Source organism: Rhinoderma darwinii, chromosome 1 (assembly GCF_050947455.1).
Source record: "Rhinoderma darwinii isolate aRhiDar2 chromosome 1, aRhiDar2.hap1, whole genome shotgun sequence".
Taxonomy (NCBI): Eukaryota; Metazoa; Chordata; class Amphibia; order Anura; family Rhinodermatidae; genus Rhinoderma; species Rhinoderma darwinii.
In genome coordinates this window covers 163811553-163830545 of record NC_134687.1, presented here as the reverse complement: position 1 = coordinate 163830545, position 18993 = coordinate 163811553, and the positions used below count along the sequence as shown (strand labels likewise).

Genomic DNA, 18993 nt, shown 5'->3' with positions numbered 1-18993 from the left:
TTTACTTTTCCTGTAAAAATTACCAAAACACATTGTATCGTCTCTCCTGGAAGTGCTGCAATCTATACTTTGGAACAGACGGAATATTTTAGGAAGTTGCCTCTTATCCAGATTACAGCCTCTGCCATATATACAATTATATCACACACTTTAAAGAATAGTGGGAAAACATGTATATTATAAGAAGCATTCTATCTAGTACTGTAAATGAATCTAGTTGTTAGATATTACATATGTTCCTATGGCTTAGCTTACAGTATCCATTGCATACATACCGTACTCTCTACAAATGGTATTGAAGAAGTCATTCTAACAGAATGTGCTATAGTCACTACCAGTTGAAATATTCTAAACCTTAGCAATCTTATGTCTGAAAAAAGAAGCATAACATAATCAACATTTCTGAAAATAAACCCTCCTTTCTGGGTTGTGTGTCACAAGTATATGGTGCGTTTGGCGGTCCATTCTTATAGCAAGCCAAAATATAGTATAATCTGTGCACACAGTTTATAGGGTTAAGTGATGGTATATTGCTAGGATATGCCATCACTTTATGATCAGTGGGGATCCGACCACTGAGACCCCCACAGGTCCTGAGAATAAAGGGGCCACAGTGCTGCATTAGTGTTGTGACCTCTTCACTGTTTTTCCAGAATCGCTTCATTTAAAGATGCTCTGTCACCACATTATAAGTGCCCTATCTCCTACATAAGGAGATCGGCGCTATAATGTAGGTGACAGCAGTGCTTTTTATTAAAAAAAATGATCTGTTTTCACCACTTTATTAGCGATTCTAGCTTTATGCTAATGAGTTTCTCAATGGACAACTGGGCGTGTGTAATGATGGGGGTAGGGAAACAGACAAGTGAGCCCTAATCTACCCGCCACTCAGTCCCTGCCTACTTGCAACGACCCGCCCTAGGCGATGGGGTACAACTGGGCGACGGTCCCTACGCTCAGTAAGTGCACGACAGACAAACAGACAAGGGTACACAGAAGCTAAGGGAAAAGGGGCAGTTTCCCACGGCAACACCGTGAGCAACAAGAGTGGTGAACGAGCCGAGTCAAACCAGGAGTGTACGAGGTACCAAACGCAGAGCAGGAGAGTAGTGAACAAGCCGAGTCAAACCAGGAGTGTACGAGGTACCAAACGCAGAGCAGGAGATTAGTCAGTAAGCCAGAGTCAGAATGAAGCAGGGTCAAATAGTTCAGAAGCTGCAGCAGGGCCAGGAAACCAAACGAGAAGAATCACAAGCAAGGAGGAACAGGAAAGGCAGGTATAAATAGACAGAGGGCGGGAGCTAGCTCCGTCTGGCCAGGCTGTGATAGGCTCTCCCACTCCTAAGCCTGCCATCCTGAGTGGTGGAAGATGGAGTCAGTCTCACAGACATAGAAGCAGGTGCAGACTGATTACCTATGGGAGTTGAGACAGAAGCTGTGCCTGGCAGATCCTTTACAGCATGTTTTACTATTGACCAAGTGGGCATTGTACAGAGGAGTCTATGACGCTGACCAATCAGTGTCATGCACTTCTCTCCATTCACTTAGTCAGCGCATAGGGATCCTTTTAGATCAGTATGTGCTGTCTTATACGAACAAATTAACAATACTGAAGTGTTTAGACAGTGAATAGACATTCCACGGGATATCTATTCACAGTCTCTGCACTTCGTTAACGTTTTTGTGGTAGTTACAGCAGAGCAAGCGTAATCTCGTTGTAACCTGTCATCTACAGCGTAATTTCGCGAGATTACGCTTGCTCTGCTGTAACTACCACAGAAACGTTAACGAAGTGCCGGCATTGTGAATAGACATCCCGTGGAATGTCTATTCACTGTCTAAACACTTCAGTATTGTTAATGTGTTCGTATAAGACAACACATACTGATCTAAAAGGATCCCTATGTGTTGAGGAAATGAATGGAGAGAAGTGCATGATGCTGATTGGTCAGCGTCATACATTCCTCTGTACAACGCCCACTTGGTCAATAGTAAAACACGCCCAGTTGTCCATTGAGAAACTCATTAGCATAAAGCTAAAATCGCTAATAACATGGGGAAAATAGATCGTTTTATTAAATAAAAAGCACTGCTGTCACCTACATTATAGCGTCCATCTCCTTATGTAGGAGATAGGGCACTTATAATGTGGATAGAGCCTCTTTAAGTAACTGGGGCTGGCTGCACAGTCCAAAGCTTTGCTGGGCAGGTAAAACTTAAAGAGGACGCAGTGCTTAATTAGAGCTGAGGACCCTGAATTCTCAGGACCGGTGGGGGTTCTTAATGGTTGGACCCCCTCCGATCATTAAGTGATGGCATATCCTAGCAATATGCTATCACTTTATAAGATGGTAATAACCTGCAATATGATCAGAAAACAATCAATACATTATAAATGATACATTATAAAATATTTCCATTATATTCTCTTTGCCAGTGCTGAAAAACTGGATTACAATATATCTCTTGACTTAACAAAATATCTTCAGAAAGAGAAACACTATCTTCCCTGGGTGAGAGTGAGCTCAGCACTCGTCTACTTAAATGATATGTTGGAGAATGATGATACCCTCTACCCAAAGTTTCAGGTACATTTATAAATGACTCAAACACTGTTATGTGTAAGTGATAACGTTTTGAACAATCCTGAGTCCAATAGTTAAAGGTGTTGTCTAGTTTAGAAAAAATATTTTCATATACTGTACCTTTTTAGAGAATTAGAGGACAGGCACTCTGTTTAGGAAATTCATTTCTTGGCTAGAGTGGAGAGTGGTTATAAAGAGTGTCTCTTGCTCTGGAGGACCTGTCCTGCCCTGCGTTACACAGACAACCCATTTATTTTAATGATCACTGTGTAATGTTTCACTTCTCCTATGGTGGCATTGTAGAAAAAGTGAACACTTACTGCCATGTTTCCCCCCAAGATTACAGATGACTACTGGGGGTCAGAGCAGGGGGACAAGTTGTGATCAACTTATTATCAAGGCACCTAAACAGAATATAGTACCTAAGAAATAAGATGTAATCTGTGCAGGAACACAGCAGCAAGTGTTCATTTACCCTGCAGTGCCCTTGGATGGAGGGGGTTGCCCATGGCATAAATCATATATATATACTTTCATTTCAACAGACTTTGATTGGTGCTTTGATTGCAACTATATTTATCACTATGGGCAACTCCTCTACTTTTTGTTGGCATTGATTTTGATAAATCTCCCACTCCCACATCCTACCTTCAGTGATTCACTTAAACCTACTTAGGATCTGCCCCTCAAAGTGGACACCCCATTTATTTCAGCATAAGGCAGAGTAGGAGGAGAATGGACTTACTGCAGCCCTTTAATAGCTCAGAGAGAGATAGATGGCTGGATAAAGAGTAAGAAATATAGCTAAAATAACCTAAGCGTATTATGAAGTTTTCTTTTTTCACTGGAGGTACGCTTTAAATAACAAGGTTTGTTTTTGGAAATGGAACTTTCATGCTTCTGTAGGATTTTTCTGAGTTGTGTAATTGGCATCGCACAACAGAAAACACAGATATTTGTGGCAATATGTAAATTTGCTTGGTCCTCTGTGTGGTGTGGAGTTAAATATGGTAAACCTTTGCAGACTGAAATGGTCATAATAATAATGATTAATAATGTATTACAGGAATATTTACGTAAACAAGTTAAACCAATTGTCAATCAGCTTGGATGGCAAGATGTAGGCAGTGATGTGGAGAAGTAAGTGCATGGTACCATCAAATCTCAACACATGGTTAGTTTTAACATCTCAGTATAACTGATTTTCTGTGGTTTCAGGCTCCTCCGATCTTCAGTGCTGGCGCTCGCATGCAGGGTCGGAGATCCAGATGCACTGAACAATGCCTCAATCATTTTCAATAACTGGAAAGCTGGGACAGGGTAATGGAAACTTCTTGTAATGCATAACTTCTAGACATGTTTTTCAAAATACTGAGATTTACTACATTACATGTTTCTACTGACGTAATGTCAATGTCATCACTATTAGGGTATGTGCACACACACTATTTACGTCCGTAATTGACGGACGTATTTCGGCCGCAAGTCCCGGACCGAACACAGTGCAGGGAGCCGGGCTCCTAGCATCATAGTTATGTACGATGCTAGGAGTCCCTTCCTCTCCGTGGAACTACTGTCCCGTACTGAAAACATGATTACAGTACGGGACAGTTGTCCGGCAGCGAGGCAGGGACTCCTAGCATCGTACATAACTATGATTCTAGGAGCCCGGCTCCCTGCACTGTGTTCGGTCCGGGACTTGCGGCCGAAATACGTCCGTCAATTACGGACGTAATTAGTGTGTGTGCACATACCCTTACTGATTCTTCTGAGATGTATGTGATTTTCTTTTGTTGCAATAAGCTAAGAACACAATTATGAGCGTGTGCAGTTTGACATTTAGGCCTCATTTACACGAGCGTAATATACGCGCGTGCGACGCGCGTGCTTTTCACGCGTGTCGTATGAACACCTATATTACTCTATGGGGCAGTGCAGACAATGCGTGAATTTTGCGCAGCACGAGTGCGTTGCGTAAAACTCACGACATGTTCTATAATCGTGCGTTTTTCGCGCATCACGCACCCATTGAAGTCAATGGGTGCGTGAAAACCACGCATGCCGCACGGAAGCACTTCCGTGCGAACTGCGTGATTCGCGCAAGAGCTGTCAAACTGAATGTAAACAGAAAAGCACCACGTGCTTTTCTGTTTACTAACATCCAAACGGAGTGTCAAATTAGAGATGAGCGCACCGAACTTCACCGGGTTCGGCCGAACTCGTTTTGACCGGACCCGGCAAAAAAATTTCCGGTACGCGACGTCAGGAGACAGTCACTGTCCACGGCGCTGAAAGAGTTAAACTGGTTCAGCACCCTGGACAGTGACTTCCGATCACAATATACATGAACGTGTAAAAAAAAAAAGAAGTTCTGACTTACCGATAACTCCCGACTTCTTCCTCCAGTCTGACCTCCCGGGATGCCAATTCAGTTAAAGTGACAGCTGCAGCCAATCACAGGCCAAGCACAGGCTGCAGCCAATCACAGGCTGCAGCGGTCACATGGACTGCCACGTCATCCAGGGAGGTGGGGCCGGATGACAAGAGAGGGACGCGTCACCAAGGCAACGGCCGGGAGACCGGACTGGAGGAAGCAGGAAGTTCTTGGTAAGTATGAACGTCTTTTTTTTATTCACAGGTTGCTGTATACTGTGATCGGAATTCACTGTCGAGGGTGCTGAAAGAGTTACTGCCGATCAGTTAACTCTTTCAGCACCCTGGACAGTGACTGACGTCGACTAGCCTCATCTCTATGATGGCGGCTGCGCGAAAATCACGCAGCCGCGCATCATACACTGATTCACACGGAGCTGTCAAGTGCCTTTTTCGCACGCAAAACGCTGCATTTTTTTGCGTGCGCAAAATGCACACGCTCGTGTAAATGAGGCCTTAAAGTGTAACTTGTCAAGAGTCAGTACATGCTTTAAATGAACCAGTTATGGCCATAGCAAATGCCATTGGACCACAGGGCCACAGGTCAGACTTGGTTTTGTTTTCTGACACTTTTCTAAGGGAGTCACATATAATCATTTGTGTGGGAAAAAGTGGAATAGGGACTTCATAATATGCAATTTAGCCCTGAAACCATATTTTTTTTTAATGTATGTAGGCCATATTAGAGTAAATACATTGATAAATCTAATCTAAATCGGTTCCATAGCCTTACTATGTGGGCTCTTTGTGCATAAGTTCTGGCATCGGTAGCCAGTATCCATCTCTCGGTTGCTTCCAAGGTAAAAGTAATAATGTTGCTATAAATTGCTTTGGTTTATTGTGAAGGTGGGGCCTATTCCTGACTTTGCTATGGGGACCTTTAAATTCTAGTTACTCTCCTGATTGTAACAACCCTTTAGATTAGTGTTAGAAGTGATCTTTATACAGAACCAGGCAGCGTCATGCAACGGAACCAGATGTGAACATAGCCTTAGCCAGCTTTTATTCCCGTCTTCCACAGGGAATCTTCAGGATATAATCAATAGCGTCACAGGTTTCCCAGGCAACTGTTGAATTCAGAAGCAGTGGCTTCTGCACGAAGGAACACAATGTTCCATATGAGCATTATGTCCAGGGCTGTTACCAACCAGTACAGTGTTGGGCGGTCAGTGTGATCTGATCCATTCTGATCCAGTTGATGTCACTGTACGCAGGTACGTGTATTTGTATGAAGCAGATGGGAAAACTTAACCCCTTAACGCACCATGATGTACATGTACGTCACGTGATCTGACAGGCACAGAAGCTTTGCCCGTGCGAACAGCAGAAGTCCAGCGATGATTGACTGATGGGTTCCGCTGGGTTCAAAGAAACCCCTTAGATGGCGTGGTCAATAGCGACCGCGGCATCTGAGGTATTTGATAGAGGAAGGGGGCTACCATTAGCATATATCTTTTAGGCATGGCCTAGCAGACGGAGACAACGCTTATCATAATATATATACGTCCTACAAAAAAGTTTTAGAGTACCATATCTTGTTTAAAATATAAACTTTTATTAATTCTTAATAGAAAATGCCCATTTATGTATCATCAGAAAAAGCAGGCCACATTTACCATAATATAGTCTCATACAAATTGACAACATGAGTTTGCACTGTCAGCTTAGATCCCACTTCACTGCTTTTTTAATGACCTAATAAGTATACAAGTAACCAGTAGTAGGAAAAACTGCAGTCTAGTTTAAAAGTAACAACTTACCCAAATAATGGCATTCTGTGCTCCAGTGACCTAATGCATGTTTCGCCACAGCTTTGTCAGGAGTCCGAAACCTAATAGTTTGCCTGTCATTGTAAGTAAGCGATCAAACGAGTGGTGCTTCAAGTCCCCTAGGGGGACAATAAATAAAATTGTGTTTAATAAAGTTTAACGAAAAATACCCTGTTTTCAATATTAATTAAAAAATGTTCACACTCCCCACAAATTTCTTTCTTTAAAAATGAGTCAATAAATTATGCGTCCCAAAATGGTTTCAGTAAAAACTGCAACGTGTCCCGCAAAACAAGCCCTCATGCAGTTACATTGATAGAAAAATAAAAAGTTGTGGCTCTCTGAGAGCAGGAACACAATAGTGAGTTTTTTTTCTTCCATAAAACATGTTTTTATTGTGCAAAATTACTAAAACATAAAAAATAAAGTTAATTTGTTATTTTAACTGTACAGTAAACAGCGGGGGGAAAAAATGCAACAAATTGCTAATATTTTTGCATCACCTTCCCTCCAAAAAACATTACTTGTATAACAGCTAATCAATAAATGACATGTACCCAAAATGGTGCCATTGAAAAATACAACTTGTACCGCAAAAAAAGGAAGTCCTCATACAGCTACATTGACAGAAAAATAAAAACATATGACTCTTGGAATGCGACAATGAAAAGACAAAAAAATAGTTTCGTACTTTTTGCCCAAAATAGGCTGGTTCTTAGGGCACTTGACTATAATTAGCAATATGATGATAATGTTTTTTTATTTAGTGATTTCGTTTTTTTATTTAGATATTATATTTGGTATGAGTGATGACAATCTTTGTACAGGGATTGTAATATAAGTAAGTATAACATATACACCGTTCAGCCATAACGTTAAAACCACTGACAGGTAAAATGAATATTGCGGTTGTTTCATTTTAATGGCACCTGTCGTGGTGGGATATATTAGGCAGAAACTGGTCAGTTCTTGAAGTTGATGTGTTGGAAGCAGGACAAGGATCTAAGCGATTTTGACAAGGGCCAAATCGTGATGGCTGGACGACTGTGTCAGATCATGTCCAAACCGGCAAGTCTTTTGTGGTGTTCCATGTATGCAGTGGTTAGTACCTACCGAAAGTGGTCCAAGAAGGGACAACCAATGAACCGGCAACAGGGTCTAAAGCGCCCAAGTTTTATTGATGTGCTTGGGGAGCAAAGGCTAGCCTGTCTAGTTTGAACTAGCAGAAGAGCTACTGTAGAGCAAGTTGCTGAAAAAGTTACTGTTGGCTATGAGGGAAAAGCATCAGAATACGCAATGCATTGCAACTTGCAGGGTTTGGGGTTTTGTAGCCGCAGACCGATCAGAGTGTCCATGCTAACCCTTGTCCATTGATGAAAGGAGCAACAACGAGCATCAGAGCTGGACGATGGAGCAATGGAAGAAGGTGGCCTGATCTGATGAATCACGTTTTGATTTACTTCGTCTGGGCCGCCGGGTGCATGTATGTCGCTTATCTGGGGAAGACATGTCAACAGGATGCACTATTGGAATAAGTGAAGCCAGTGGAGGCAGTGGGATGTTTTGGGCAATGTTCTGCTGGTAAACTTTGGGTCCTGGCATTCATATGGATGTTACATTGACATGTACCACCTACCTGAACATTATTGCAGAATAATTAAACCCCTTCATAGTAACAGTATTCCATAACGGCAGTGGCTTTTTTTCAGCAGAATAATGCACCCTGCCACACTGCAAAAATTGTTCAGGAATTATTGGAGGTATATGACAACGTGTTCAAGGTTTTGGTTTGGCCTCCAAATTCCCCCGATCTTAATTCAGATCAAGAATCTGTGGGATGTACTGGAAAAAAAGTCCGATCCATGGAGGACCCACCTCGCAACTAACCGGATTTAAAGGATCTGCTGCTAACATCTTGGTGCCAGATACCACAGGACACCCTCAGAGGTCTTGTGGAGTTTATGCCTTGACAGGTCAGAGCTGTTTTGATGGCATGAGGGGACTTACACAATATTATGAAGGTGGTCTTAATGATACGGCTGAATGTTGTATAATTTTAGTAAATAAAATCCTTATTTTACACACATATATATATATATATGTGCATTGCATAAAGATGTCAGAAGTAAAAGATGACAGTAAAGATGACAGTTGTAAAAGCTTGTAAAATTACTGCAGTGGGTCTTCTTAGCTCCTCCATATCTTAATATTTACACTAGGCAAATACAAGGGGAGAATAAACAATAGCATAATTGTGCATTTCAGCTAATACATTGTTTGTTTTTCCCAGGATTCCCGTGAACCTCAGGCAGCTGGTGTATCGTTATGGGATGAAACAGTCCGGTGATGAGGAGTCCTGGAATTTCATGTTTAAGAAGTATTTAGAAACTCCATTAGCGCAAGAGAAAGAAAAACTTCTTCAGGGTCTGGCATCAGCAAACAGCATCACACTTCTGGACAGGTGTTTTAGAAAGTTTTCCGTTTTCCATGGGAAAATTCCGAACATATTTTTTATTTTTTATTTTTTTTGCTGTAGGGAATAGTGGAGCAGACTGCACTATTCCACACAGAGGCATCCAGTAAAAAAGCGTTATATGGGTGACGGATGCCACTGTATGGCATTAAGTCACAGTCTTGGTTTAACATATATTTAGAGAGCTTTTCCCAGTATATCAGTCAAATGGAGACCACCAAACGCAGTGTGAAAAGACCTACGGAATATATTTTCAGACAGCCACTCATATTTACATAATAGGGGGTGTATGCCCATATGCTAAACTTTGTAGACTAAATCTACTATTCTATCCATTGCCAGAAGACTTTAGGGCAGTACAGGTGGTGCTACCAGGGGCCTAGGCAAAAAAAAATAATCAAAAACTCCCCTGTGGGCTGCTACCCTCTTACTACCCGCTCTCACTAGTTGCTGCCTGGGAGCTACAAAGTTTCACTTATAAAATAACTTAATTTAATAGGCATTGGTGTGCAAACCTGGTTCCCAATATGGTGTCCTTCATGCCACATAAGTGAGAATGCACAGGCCTTAAACGGTATTCTGTTCCAACTCCCAATGGACCCACAAATATATAGAATGGGCTTGAGAGGCTGCATAAAGATCATATTACTGCTCTTCATAAATGGTCAAAGATGAACTATAACAGTCTTTCGGCTTCCTCTGTTGCCCAGAAAATATAGTTGAATGGCATTATAGGGTGTTCAGGGCCCTGCCAATTTGTTCATATGGGGCCCATATATTTCTGATGGCTGCTCTGATTGCATAAACAGATCAGTGAATTCTCCACATTAGAACGTAATCATGTACATGTACAATATTTGTATTCATAGTCCATAGGATCCAATATGTCTCTCTAATGATATGGATATATAAAGTTTTATTTCATTTTCATCTCCTTAGATATCTCAAAAGCATTTATGAAACCAATCTTATCAAGAGTCAAGATGCACTCAATGTCATATATTATATATCTGCATACAGCAATTATGGAAAACAAATGTCTTGGGACTGGGTGCGCATTAACTGGGACTATTTAGTAAAAAGGTAAATTTAAACTTGATCTGCCAAATTTTTTTTAGCTCTTACATTTATTCCAATATCACAACTGCTCATTTTTGATTTTCAAATCAGATACACCATCAATGATCGAAACCTTGGACGGATAATTACGAGAATAACAACAACGTATAACACACCTGCCCAACTGTGGCAAGTAAGTACACCCAGAATTTAGCTTCACATTAACCAGCCGATCCCGCCACTCCTCAGGATGTCCTATTTGGTCATAGACCTTATCATATTTGCATGAGGTGTGCCATTCCAGCCTCACAGGATGTCCAACTGCTTTGTAATTTCTGTTGTCAGTAGACAGCCCTATACACTATGATTCTCAGCCTGATGGATTCTCTTGACTTTGAGAGGTTCATCAGCAGGAGTTGTACTATCCTAACTTGTTGGCACCTATAGCCAAGCGTAGGCCATATAACGTATGGATATAGTCGCATGAAGAAATGAGAAAAAGATGTAATATTATAGAGTTGAATGGTAGATATAACACTGAAAGAGAAGAATTAGTGTGAGACCCAATTGACATGCAAAAAAGACATAAAATGTATTAATTAATTTAAATACCATAAAAGGTTATTAAAAACAGAGACATTACAGACATACAATAGAAGGTTGGTGAGACAGGACCAAGCAGTTGAATTTTATACAAATCCTGTAAAAACATGTAAATACAATCACTACAAACGAGGCAGATGGACAGCATGTAAATTGCCAGCTAAATACATTCCAATACATTGCAGTTATAAATATGTTAAAACATGTAAGAACAAATGCAAAAAATATATATGTTAAGTTTACATAATATCCTGCAATCACCCAACACACCCGACGCGCGTTTTGCCAATGGCTTCATCTGGGTGTGGTTGGTGTTTCAAACATACGAACTGTGACAACTTGCTGTAAGTTAGCTCACAGGATGGCCATCTCCAGGTTAAGATGGTTGGCACACTTAAGAGTTTTCACTCCAACATAGTGGATTTAGTATGAAACTGTCCGCAACCAGCTTTATTGTCTTCATACAGGAAAAGCAGTTTTACAAAATAGTTCAAAAATAAACCCTAGGCCGTCCAGCCTCTAACTAAACATACAGCTTCCCTAGCTATCAGGGTGAAAGGCCTTCTGCCCAGCACCTCACAACAAACATATGTTCTTACCAGAACCTCTGACTCCCACAGGCTGGCAATACCTGTCTTCCTCAGACTGGGAGCATTGTGTGAATAGATCACACCTTTCTTAAAGGAGCCTTAAAGGGAATGTGTTGCCAGCAAAACATGTATTATTTTTTTTTAGTTAAACATTTAGTGTGTAGGTGATTAAACATCGTTCAAATTTTTTTTATTTTTTTCACGAGTCAGGAAATATTATAAATTGGATTCAATTGGATTCTAATTTATAACATTTCCCAGTGCTGGTCACTAGATGGAGCTATTCCCAAAATTGCAGCATTGCATGTGGTAAAGCAACCACATTTCTTTTTGCTGCAAAATTGGGGAAAAATCACTCGCTCTAGTGAGCTCTGAGAATCCCCCCCTCCTTTATCCTGGCTAGTGCCGGGATAAACGAGGGGATTGAACGGTCTAACCTCCTACACTGTGTGTTGCCATTTTTTGAGCTAACACACAGTGTAGTAGGTTTACATACAGTAGTAAACACACACAAACACGAACATACATAGAAATCTCTTACCTGCTCCTGCCGCCGCGGCTCCCTCCGGCCCGTCCGCTCCGTCTGCTGCCGCTGGTCCAAGTGCACAAGTCCGGAAGCCGCGACCGGAAGTAGTAATCTTACTGTCCGGCCGCGACTTCCGGTCCACAGGAAAATGGCGTCGGACGGCGCGCATTTTAAATTGGACTGTGTGGGAGCGGCGCATGCGCCGTTCCCACACAGACGGCGTACACAGAAGTGGATGGGACGGGCCCCGTCCGCAGTCCCTATGGGACTGTGGCTGCCGTATTCCATGTCTGTATGTGTCGTTAATCGACACATACAGAAATGGAAAAAAAAATGGCAGCCCCCATAGGGAAGAAAAAGTGAAAAAATAGAAAAAAGTAGCACACAAACACACAAATAAATAAAAACGTTTTTAATAAAACACTAACCTAAAACTGACATGAAAAAAAAAATTTGGGTGACACTGTTCCTTTAAGAGCAGGCAGCTAATGAGACTCCTAAGGCAGCCCAAACCCTGGATTGTCCTAAAGACGGGGTGGAACTTTTACTATTCTCTTCCACTCCAGCAACCCAGACCTTTTAAATATATAATTATAGGCCCAAATCCTGCCCCTTAGTAGCTGCACTGCTACATGACATATATACCTTAGAATGGCTATCAAAGAATGCCAAAAGGTACAGATGTAGCAATCCTAATCTTGACTGATAACTTGCTGCAGCATGATAACTTGCGTGTGAAAAGTCAAGTTGAAGATCGCTACATCTGAAAATCGCTGAGTGTACCTGATTTTGTCTGAAAGACATGATCATTTCTGTGTGCAGCGTGCAAGAACGCCATTGCATTCGCTCTAAGCCACAGCCGTGTCAGATGACAGAGTTCGGGGTAAGATATTGCTCATTATGTGTTTTTAATTGGAAACGCGTACTTGAAACACTAAGGATTGCACTTGCCCAATACAAAACACATCACAAGCAGGATCTTATGCTGAACATGCTCTGTCATCTGACACGGCTGTGGTGATTTGCAGTGTCAGGTTTATATGTCTGTATGTTTGAAGCACAAACCACCCCCAGATGAAGGCGGTAGCGAAATGTGCGTTGGGTGTGATTGGTGAACGCAGGATATTATGTATACTTAAAGAGGCTCTGTCACTAGATTTTGCAACCCCTATCTGCTATTGCAGCAGATAGGCGCTGAAATGTAGATTACAGTAACGTTTTTATTTTTAAAAAACGAGCATTTTTGGCCAAGTTATGACCATTTTTGTATTTATGCAAATGAGGCTTGCAAAAGTACAACTGGGCGTGTTTACAGTAAAAGTACAACTGGGCGTGTATTATGTGTGTACATCGGGGCGTTTTTACTTCTTTTACTAGCTGGGCGTTAGGAATTGGAGTGTATGATGCTGACGAATCAGCAGCATCCACTTCTGTTCGTTGACACCCAGCTTCTGGCAGTGCAGACACACAGCGTGTTCTCGAGAGATCACGCTGTGACGTCATTCACTTCCTGCCCCAGGTCCTGCATCGTGTCGGCCACATCGGCACCAGAGGCTACAGTTGATTCTGCAGCAGCATCAGCGTTTGCAGGTAAGTAGCTACATCGACTTACCTGCAAACGCCGATGCTGCTGCAGAATCAACTGTAGCCTCTGGTGCCGATGTGTCCTCGCTCGTCCGACACGATGCAGGACCTGGGGCAGGAAGTGAGTGACGTCACAGCGTGATCTCTCAAGAACACGCTGTGTCTGTGCACTGCCAGAAGCTGGGCGTTCTGAAGAGAAGTGGATGATACTTCTCGTCAGAACGCCCAGCTAGTAAAAGAAGTAAAAACGCCCAGATGTAACACACATAATACACGCCCAGTTGGACTTTTACTTTAAACACGCCCAGTTGGACTTTAGCAAGCCTCATTTGCATAAATACAAAAATGGTCATAACTTGGCCAAAAATGCTCGTTTTTTTAAAATAAAAACGTTACTGTAATCTACATTGCAGCGCCGATCTGCTGCAATAGCAGATAGGGGTTGCAAAATCTGGTGACAGAGCCTCTTTAACATATATATTTGTTGCATCTGTTCTTACATATTCTCATATATTTATAACTGCTTTATATTGGAATGTATTATGCTGGTACTTTACATGGTGTCTGTCTGTCTGTCTCAGTTAGGTTTAATGGTTTGCATCATATGCACTTGCACCTTATCTACGATGCAATAACTTTTTACATAAATGTATAAAATGTATGTATTTTTTTTGCATACCAATTGGGTTTCACACTAATTCTTCTCTTTCTGTGTTATATCTACTATTCTATTGTATAAGGCCCTGGTTCACATTGCGTTATTTTCCTTCTGTCTGAGGTATATGTTAGGAGGAGTCCTCCAACTCCTGTATACCTCCGATGGAAGGTGGCGACATATCCCACTGTATAGGCATACAGTGGGATACGTCGCCTGAACTCCCTGGGTAGAGCGCTACTTGAGTCGCTTTGTCAGGAGAAACCCCTGACTTCACTATCCATATATGCTACAATGCCGGAGTCCACGGCCAGAGCATCGCAAGTGCTTTGGCTGGGTACTCCAGTCCTAAGGAAGCCCTTGACGTCACTGTCAGAACCTCAGCAATGCTCTGGCCAAGGATTTCTCTCCTGGAAAAGCCCCTGACGCCACTGTCCGTCTTTGGACAGTGACGTTAGCTACTTTGAGATGGCGGAAGTTCCAGCATCTTAAAGTACTCTGTAGTTGAAAGCCCCTGACATCACTGTTCATATATGGACAATGATGTCAGGGGCTTCTCCAATCCCGGAGTCTTCAGCCAGAGCACTTCCAATACTTTGGCCAGGGACTCCGCAGTTAAAAGACCCTGACATCACTGTCCCTATCCGGCCCTGGGGAAGCACCCCAAGGTATACATTTTAACGTATACTTCTGACGGAAGCCGTACAGCAGTATCTGTTACACTAAAAAAAAACACATAACGCACGGTATACTTTTCTTCTGGGATCCCTCAGGATAGAGTAATGTAGTCTATAACGTCCAAATGGAAACTTCTTTTTCCTCCATCGGCTATTGGAGCTCTATGGACATGTTTAGCACGTACATTCTGATATTTCCGATGCTAAATGTAGCGATAAAACGCTATGTGAACCATGCCTAATGCTACATATTTTTCTAACTTCTCTGTGACCATACCCATATATTATCTACGCTTAACTATGTGCGCCAACAAGTTATGATACTGCAGTGCTTGCTGATGAACCTCCGCCCCACTGCTGGGACCCCGAAGATCACTAGGACAGTGGTCCCAAAAACCGTTAATCCCCACTCCACAACTGCAGTGAGGATAACTTTGAATGGAGTGACGGTTGAGCACGCATGGTGCCGCTCTAATTAGAGTGTATGTGGCTGTGACACTAAATGGAACGCCAGGACGCATGATCATCCGGCACTCAATTCAAGCTCCTCTTCGCTGTGGGGGATGCATTGAGAATCAGTGGGGATCCCAGTGGTTGGGCCCCAATCGATCAGACACTTGGGTGGATAGTTGATAAATGTTGATTATAGAAATACGACTTTAAAGGGATTGTGTCATCTCTGGCACCCGCACCTATCTCGTGAGCGGGGGTCCCCCAACATCCATTTTGCCTGGTTGCCACACCCAAGCAGAGTATAGGTTCACAACAGGACTGGCTGTGAACTATGCTGCTTGTGTAACTCCCATAGAAGTGAATGGCAGCTACTGAAACAGTGCACCTCGCGGCGCTATGCTGTTTCTGTAACTTCTATAGGAGTTACGCAAACAGAGTAGCTTACATCCCGTCCTGTTGTGCACCTATATGCCAGCGTAAGCCTCACCAGGCAGGATGGGGGACATGCATCTATTAAACATTTATGACATATCCTTTGGATATGCCGTAAATGTCTGAGGTGACACAACCCCTTTAAATTTCATCCACTTACCTGCAAATCCACAGGTAAAAACCAGTCCCATGTGGACGCGGCCTTATTGTTGACTTGAGCAGTAAATTAGCGCTATAGTCCCCTATATGCCCAAAATGTATTTGAAAAATTAGAATAACTATTACTGTTTAATAATTAAATACAATGTAACATCCTTTAATTTTTTTTAATATTTATTTCACTTGTTTTATTATTCGTTTTCTAGATGGAAAATTTCTTTGAGACATATCCAAATGCAGGAGCAGGGGTAACCCCAAGAAAGCAAGCACTTGAAACTGTTAGAAATAACATTGAATGGGTTACAGCTAACAAAAATGGTATCAAGGCCTGGCTGGAAGCAAACGCTTGAACATTTGAATAAGATCTGCGCTCACAATTTTGCATAGACATATTTATTTTGAATGAGCAAACCAAAGAGGAGCTGAAGCTTACCTTCCATAATTCCAAAGAAAATATCTGGACATTATAGGCCATGTCCTTGCCGGGTTTATACCAAAACCACTTTACTGGACCAAACAAATATAAAACCTAAGACTGGACTGACACATGCCATTTTTGTGGCAGTTTCTTGAGCCAAACACAGGAGTAGACAATAAAGAGAGAAGTATCAGTATTGCCTTTATACTTTTACTTTTTTTTTTTTCTTTTTTTTTATCTACTCTTGTGTTTGGCTAAAAAATGTCTCTTTGGCGTTTTTTTTTAAATTATTATTTAGAGCATACATACAAAGAAAAAACTTTTCCCAAAAAGTTTTAAAGGAGTTATTAATGTCCTGCACTTCAAGTGTGTTATCACTTTAAATCTGAATAAATAAAATACTAATGTCGTTTTTAACAACTCTAGATATGTTGGCTCGCCTGACACTTGTATTCCTCATAAAATAAAAATTCTAGAGCATTTATTCTTGAAGCTCTATGTTGTGCCATTCCCCTGTTATTCCTCCTGATAATGTATAAAATAACTGACTTTAACATTCTCATTGTTAATGGAGAAATAAAAAAAGCGGGAAAGACGCGCGCCTGTTAGTGTAGTAGTTTATGCAATTAGCCAGATAAAAAGTCAGCACTTAGTACTTACACAATCCCATATGGGAAAAACAGCTTGTAAGGCCCCATGCACACGAACGTAAAAACGTCCGTAATTACGGGCCCATAGACTTCTATTGGCCACGGGTACCTCCCCGTATGCTTACGGGAAGGTGCCTGTGCCGTTGAAAAATATAGATCATGTCCTATTTTAGGCCATAATTACGGCACGGGCAGGCCAATAGAAGTCTATGGGGCTCCCGTAATTACGGGTGACTATGTGTGTGCACCCGTAATTACGGGAGCGTTGCTAGGTGACGTCAGTGTATAATCGCTGTCCAGGGTGCTGAAAGAGTTAAACGAGAGAAAATTTGGATTTATTTCTGGTAATCTCCACCACACCCAGAGGAGAAGGTGAAACAGCGAGGTCCATGAGAACCAGACAAGCTATTTTTCCCTTATGGGATTGTGTAAATACTAAAGAGGCTCTGTCACCAGATTATAAGTGCCCTATCTCCTACATAATCTGATCGGCGCTGTAATGTAGATAACAAAAGTGGTTTTTACTTTGAAAAACGATAATTTTTGAACAAGTTATAAACAATTTAAGATTTATGCCAATTCATTTCTTAATAGGCAACTGGGTGTGTTTTTACTTTTTACCAACTGGGCGTTGTACAGAGGAGTGTATGATGCTGACCAATCAGTGACCAATCAGCCTCATACACTTCTCATTGTTCCAGCCCAGCTTCTTTCACTGCCCAATCACACTGTAACAATGGGCTGGAACAATGAGAAGTGCATGATGCTGATTGGTCACTGATTGGTCAGCCTCATACACTTCTCTGTACAACGCCCAGTTGGTAAAAAGTAAAAACACGCCCAGTTGTCTATTAAGAAACGAATTTGCATAAATCTAAAATTGTGCATAACTTAGTAAAAAATGATAGTTTTTCAAAATAAAAACCACTGTTATCTACATTACAGCGCCGATCAGATTATGTAGGAGATGCATTTATAATCTGGTGACAGAGCCTCTTAAGTGCTGACTTTTTATCTGGCTAATTGCATTAACTACTACACTATCAGGCACGCGTCTTTCCCCCTTTTCTTTTATTTCTCTATATACCAAGACAAGTTCCGACCAGACCGGATTGTCAAGACCTGCTGCCAACCCGGAAATTTTATTATTAAAAATAATAACAACACTTCCAACGCGGGTTACTCTATTTTTCTCTAATTTTCAATGGGGCATGTCTCTACACATTATTAGGCCCCATGCACACGACCGTACAATTCATCCGTAATTACGGTCCGTATTTACCGACCCATTCACTTCTATTGACCACGGACACCTTCACGATCATTTATGGGAAGGATTCTGTGCCGTAGAAAGGCTCTGCAAAAGATAGGACATGTCCTATTTTTTGCTTTTTACGGACCGTGCTCCCATACCTTATATGGGAGCACGGCCCACAAATGCAGGTGTCTGTCCGCGGCTGTGTCCGTAATCACGGACCGTGATTACGGGCATGGTCGTGTGCATGTTGCCTTATATTGTCAGCACTGTTTGGACAGTGTCAGATTGTTTAAGTATACGCCCTTTGACAAGTTGAATAGTAACACCCAGTTGTAAATTCATTCATACAATTCAAGGAGCAATAACAGAGGAATGGCACAACACTGCGTTAGGCTCTGTTCACATCTGCGTTGGAGGCTCCATTAGGGGCCTCCGTAGCAGATTAATTTTAATGATCGGTGGGGGACTCGGCAGCCTGACCCCCACCGATCAAAACTTCCGACGTATCACTATGACATGTCAAAAGTTTGCTGAATCGACAGCTACCTTTTAATTGAAATGTGAGTTTTCTTGCACTAAATATTTGAGTATGTATCTTTGTGTGTGTGGCTTGTAAATAAACGTTAATGGCACTCTATAAGTAATGATAAGGTACAATTTAATTTTTCA

At 41.8% G+C, this 18993-nt stretch overlaps 1 protein-coding gene across 1 annotated transcript in view; it reads left to right on the top strand.

The window, feature by feature from the left end:
* The window catches only part of ENPEP (glutamyl aminopeptidase), a 61375-nt gene extending 44857 nt beyond the window's left edge, over window positions 1-16518 (top strand). The window contains exons 14-20 of the mRNA XM_075849731.1: window positions 2438-2588; window positions 3652-3725; window positions 3804-3905; window positions 9078-9248; window positions 10200-10343; window positions 10431-10512; window positions 16205-16518. Of these exons, the coding sequence (XP_075705846.1) occupies window positions 2438-2588; window positions 3652-3725; window positions 3804-3905; window positions 9078-9248; window positions 10200-10343; window positions 10431-10512; window positions 16205-16348 (868 nt within the window). The 3' untranslated portion in view covers window positions 16349-16518. The remainder of the gene's footprint in view (window positions 1-2437; window positions 2589-3651; window positions 3726-3803; window positions 3906-9077; window positions 9249-10199; window positions 10344-10430; window positions 10513-16204) is intronic.
* The last annotated feature ends 2475 nt before the right edge of the window (window positions 16519-18993 follow it).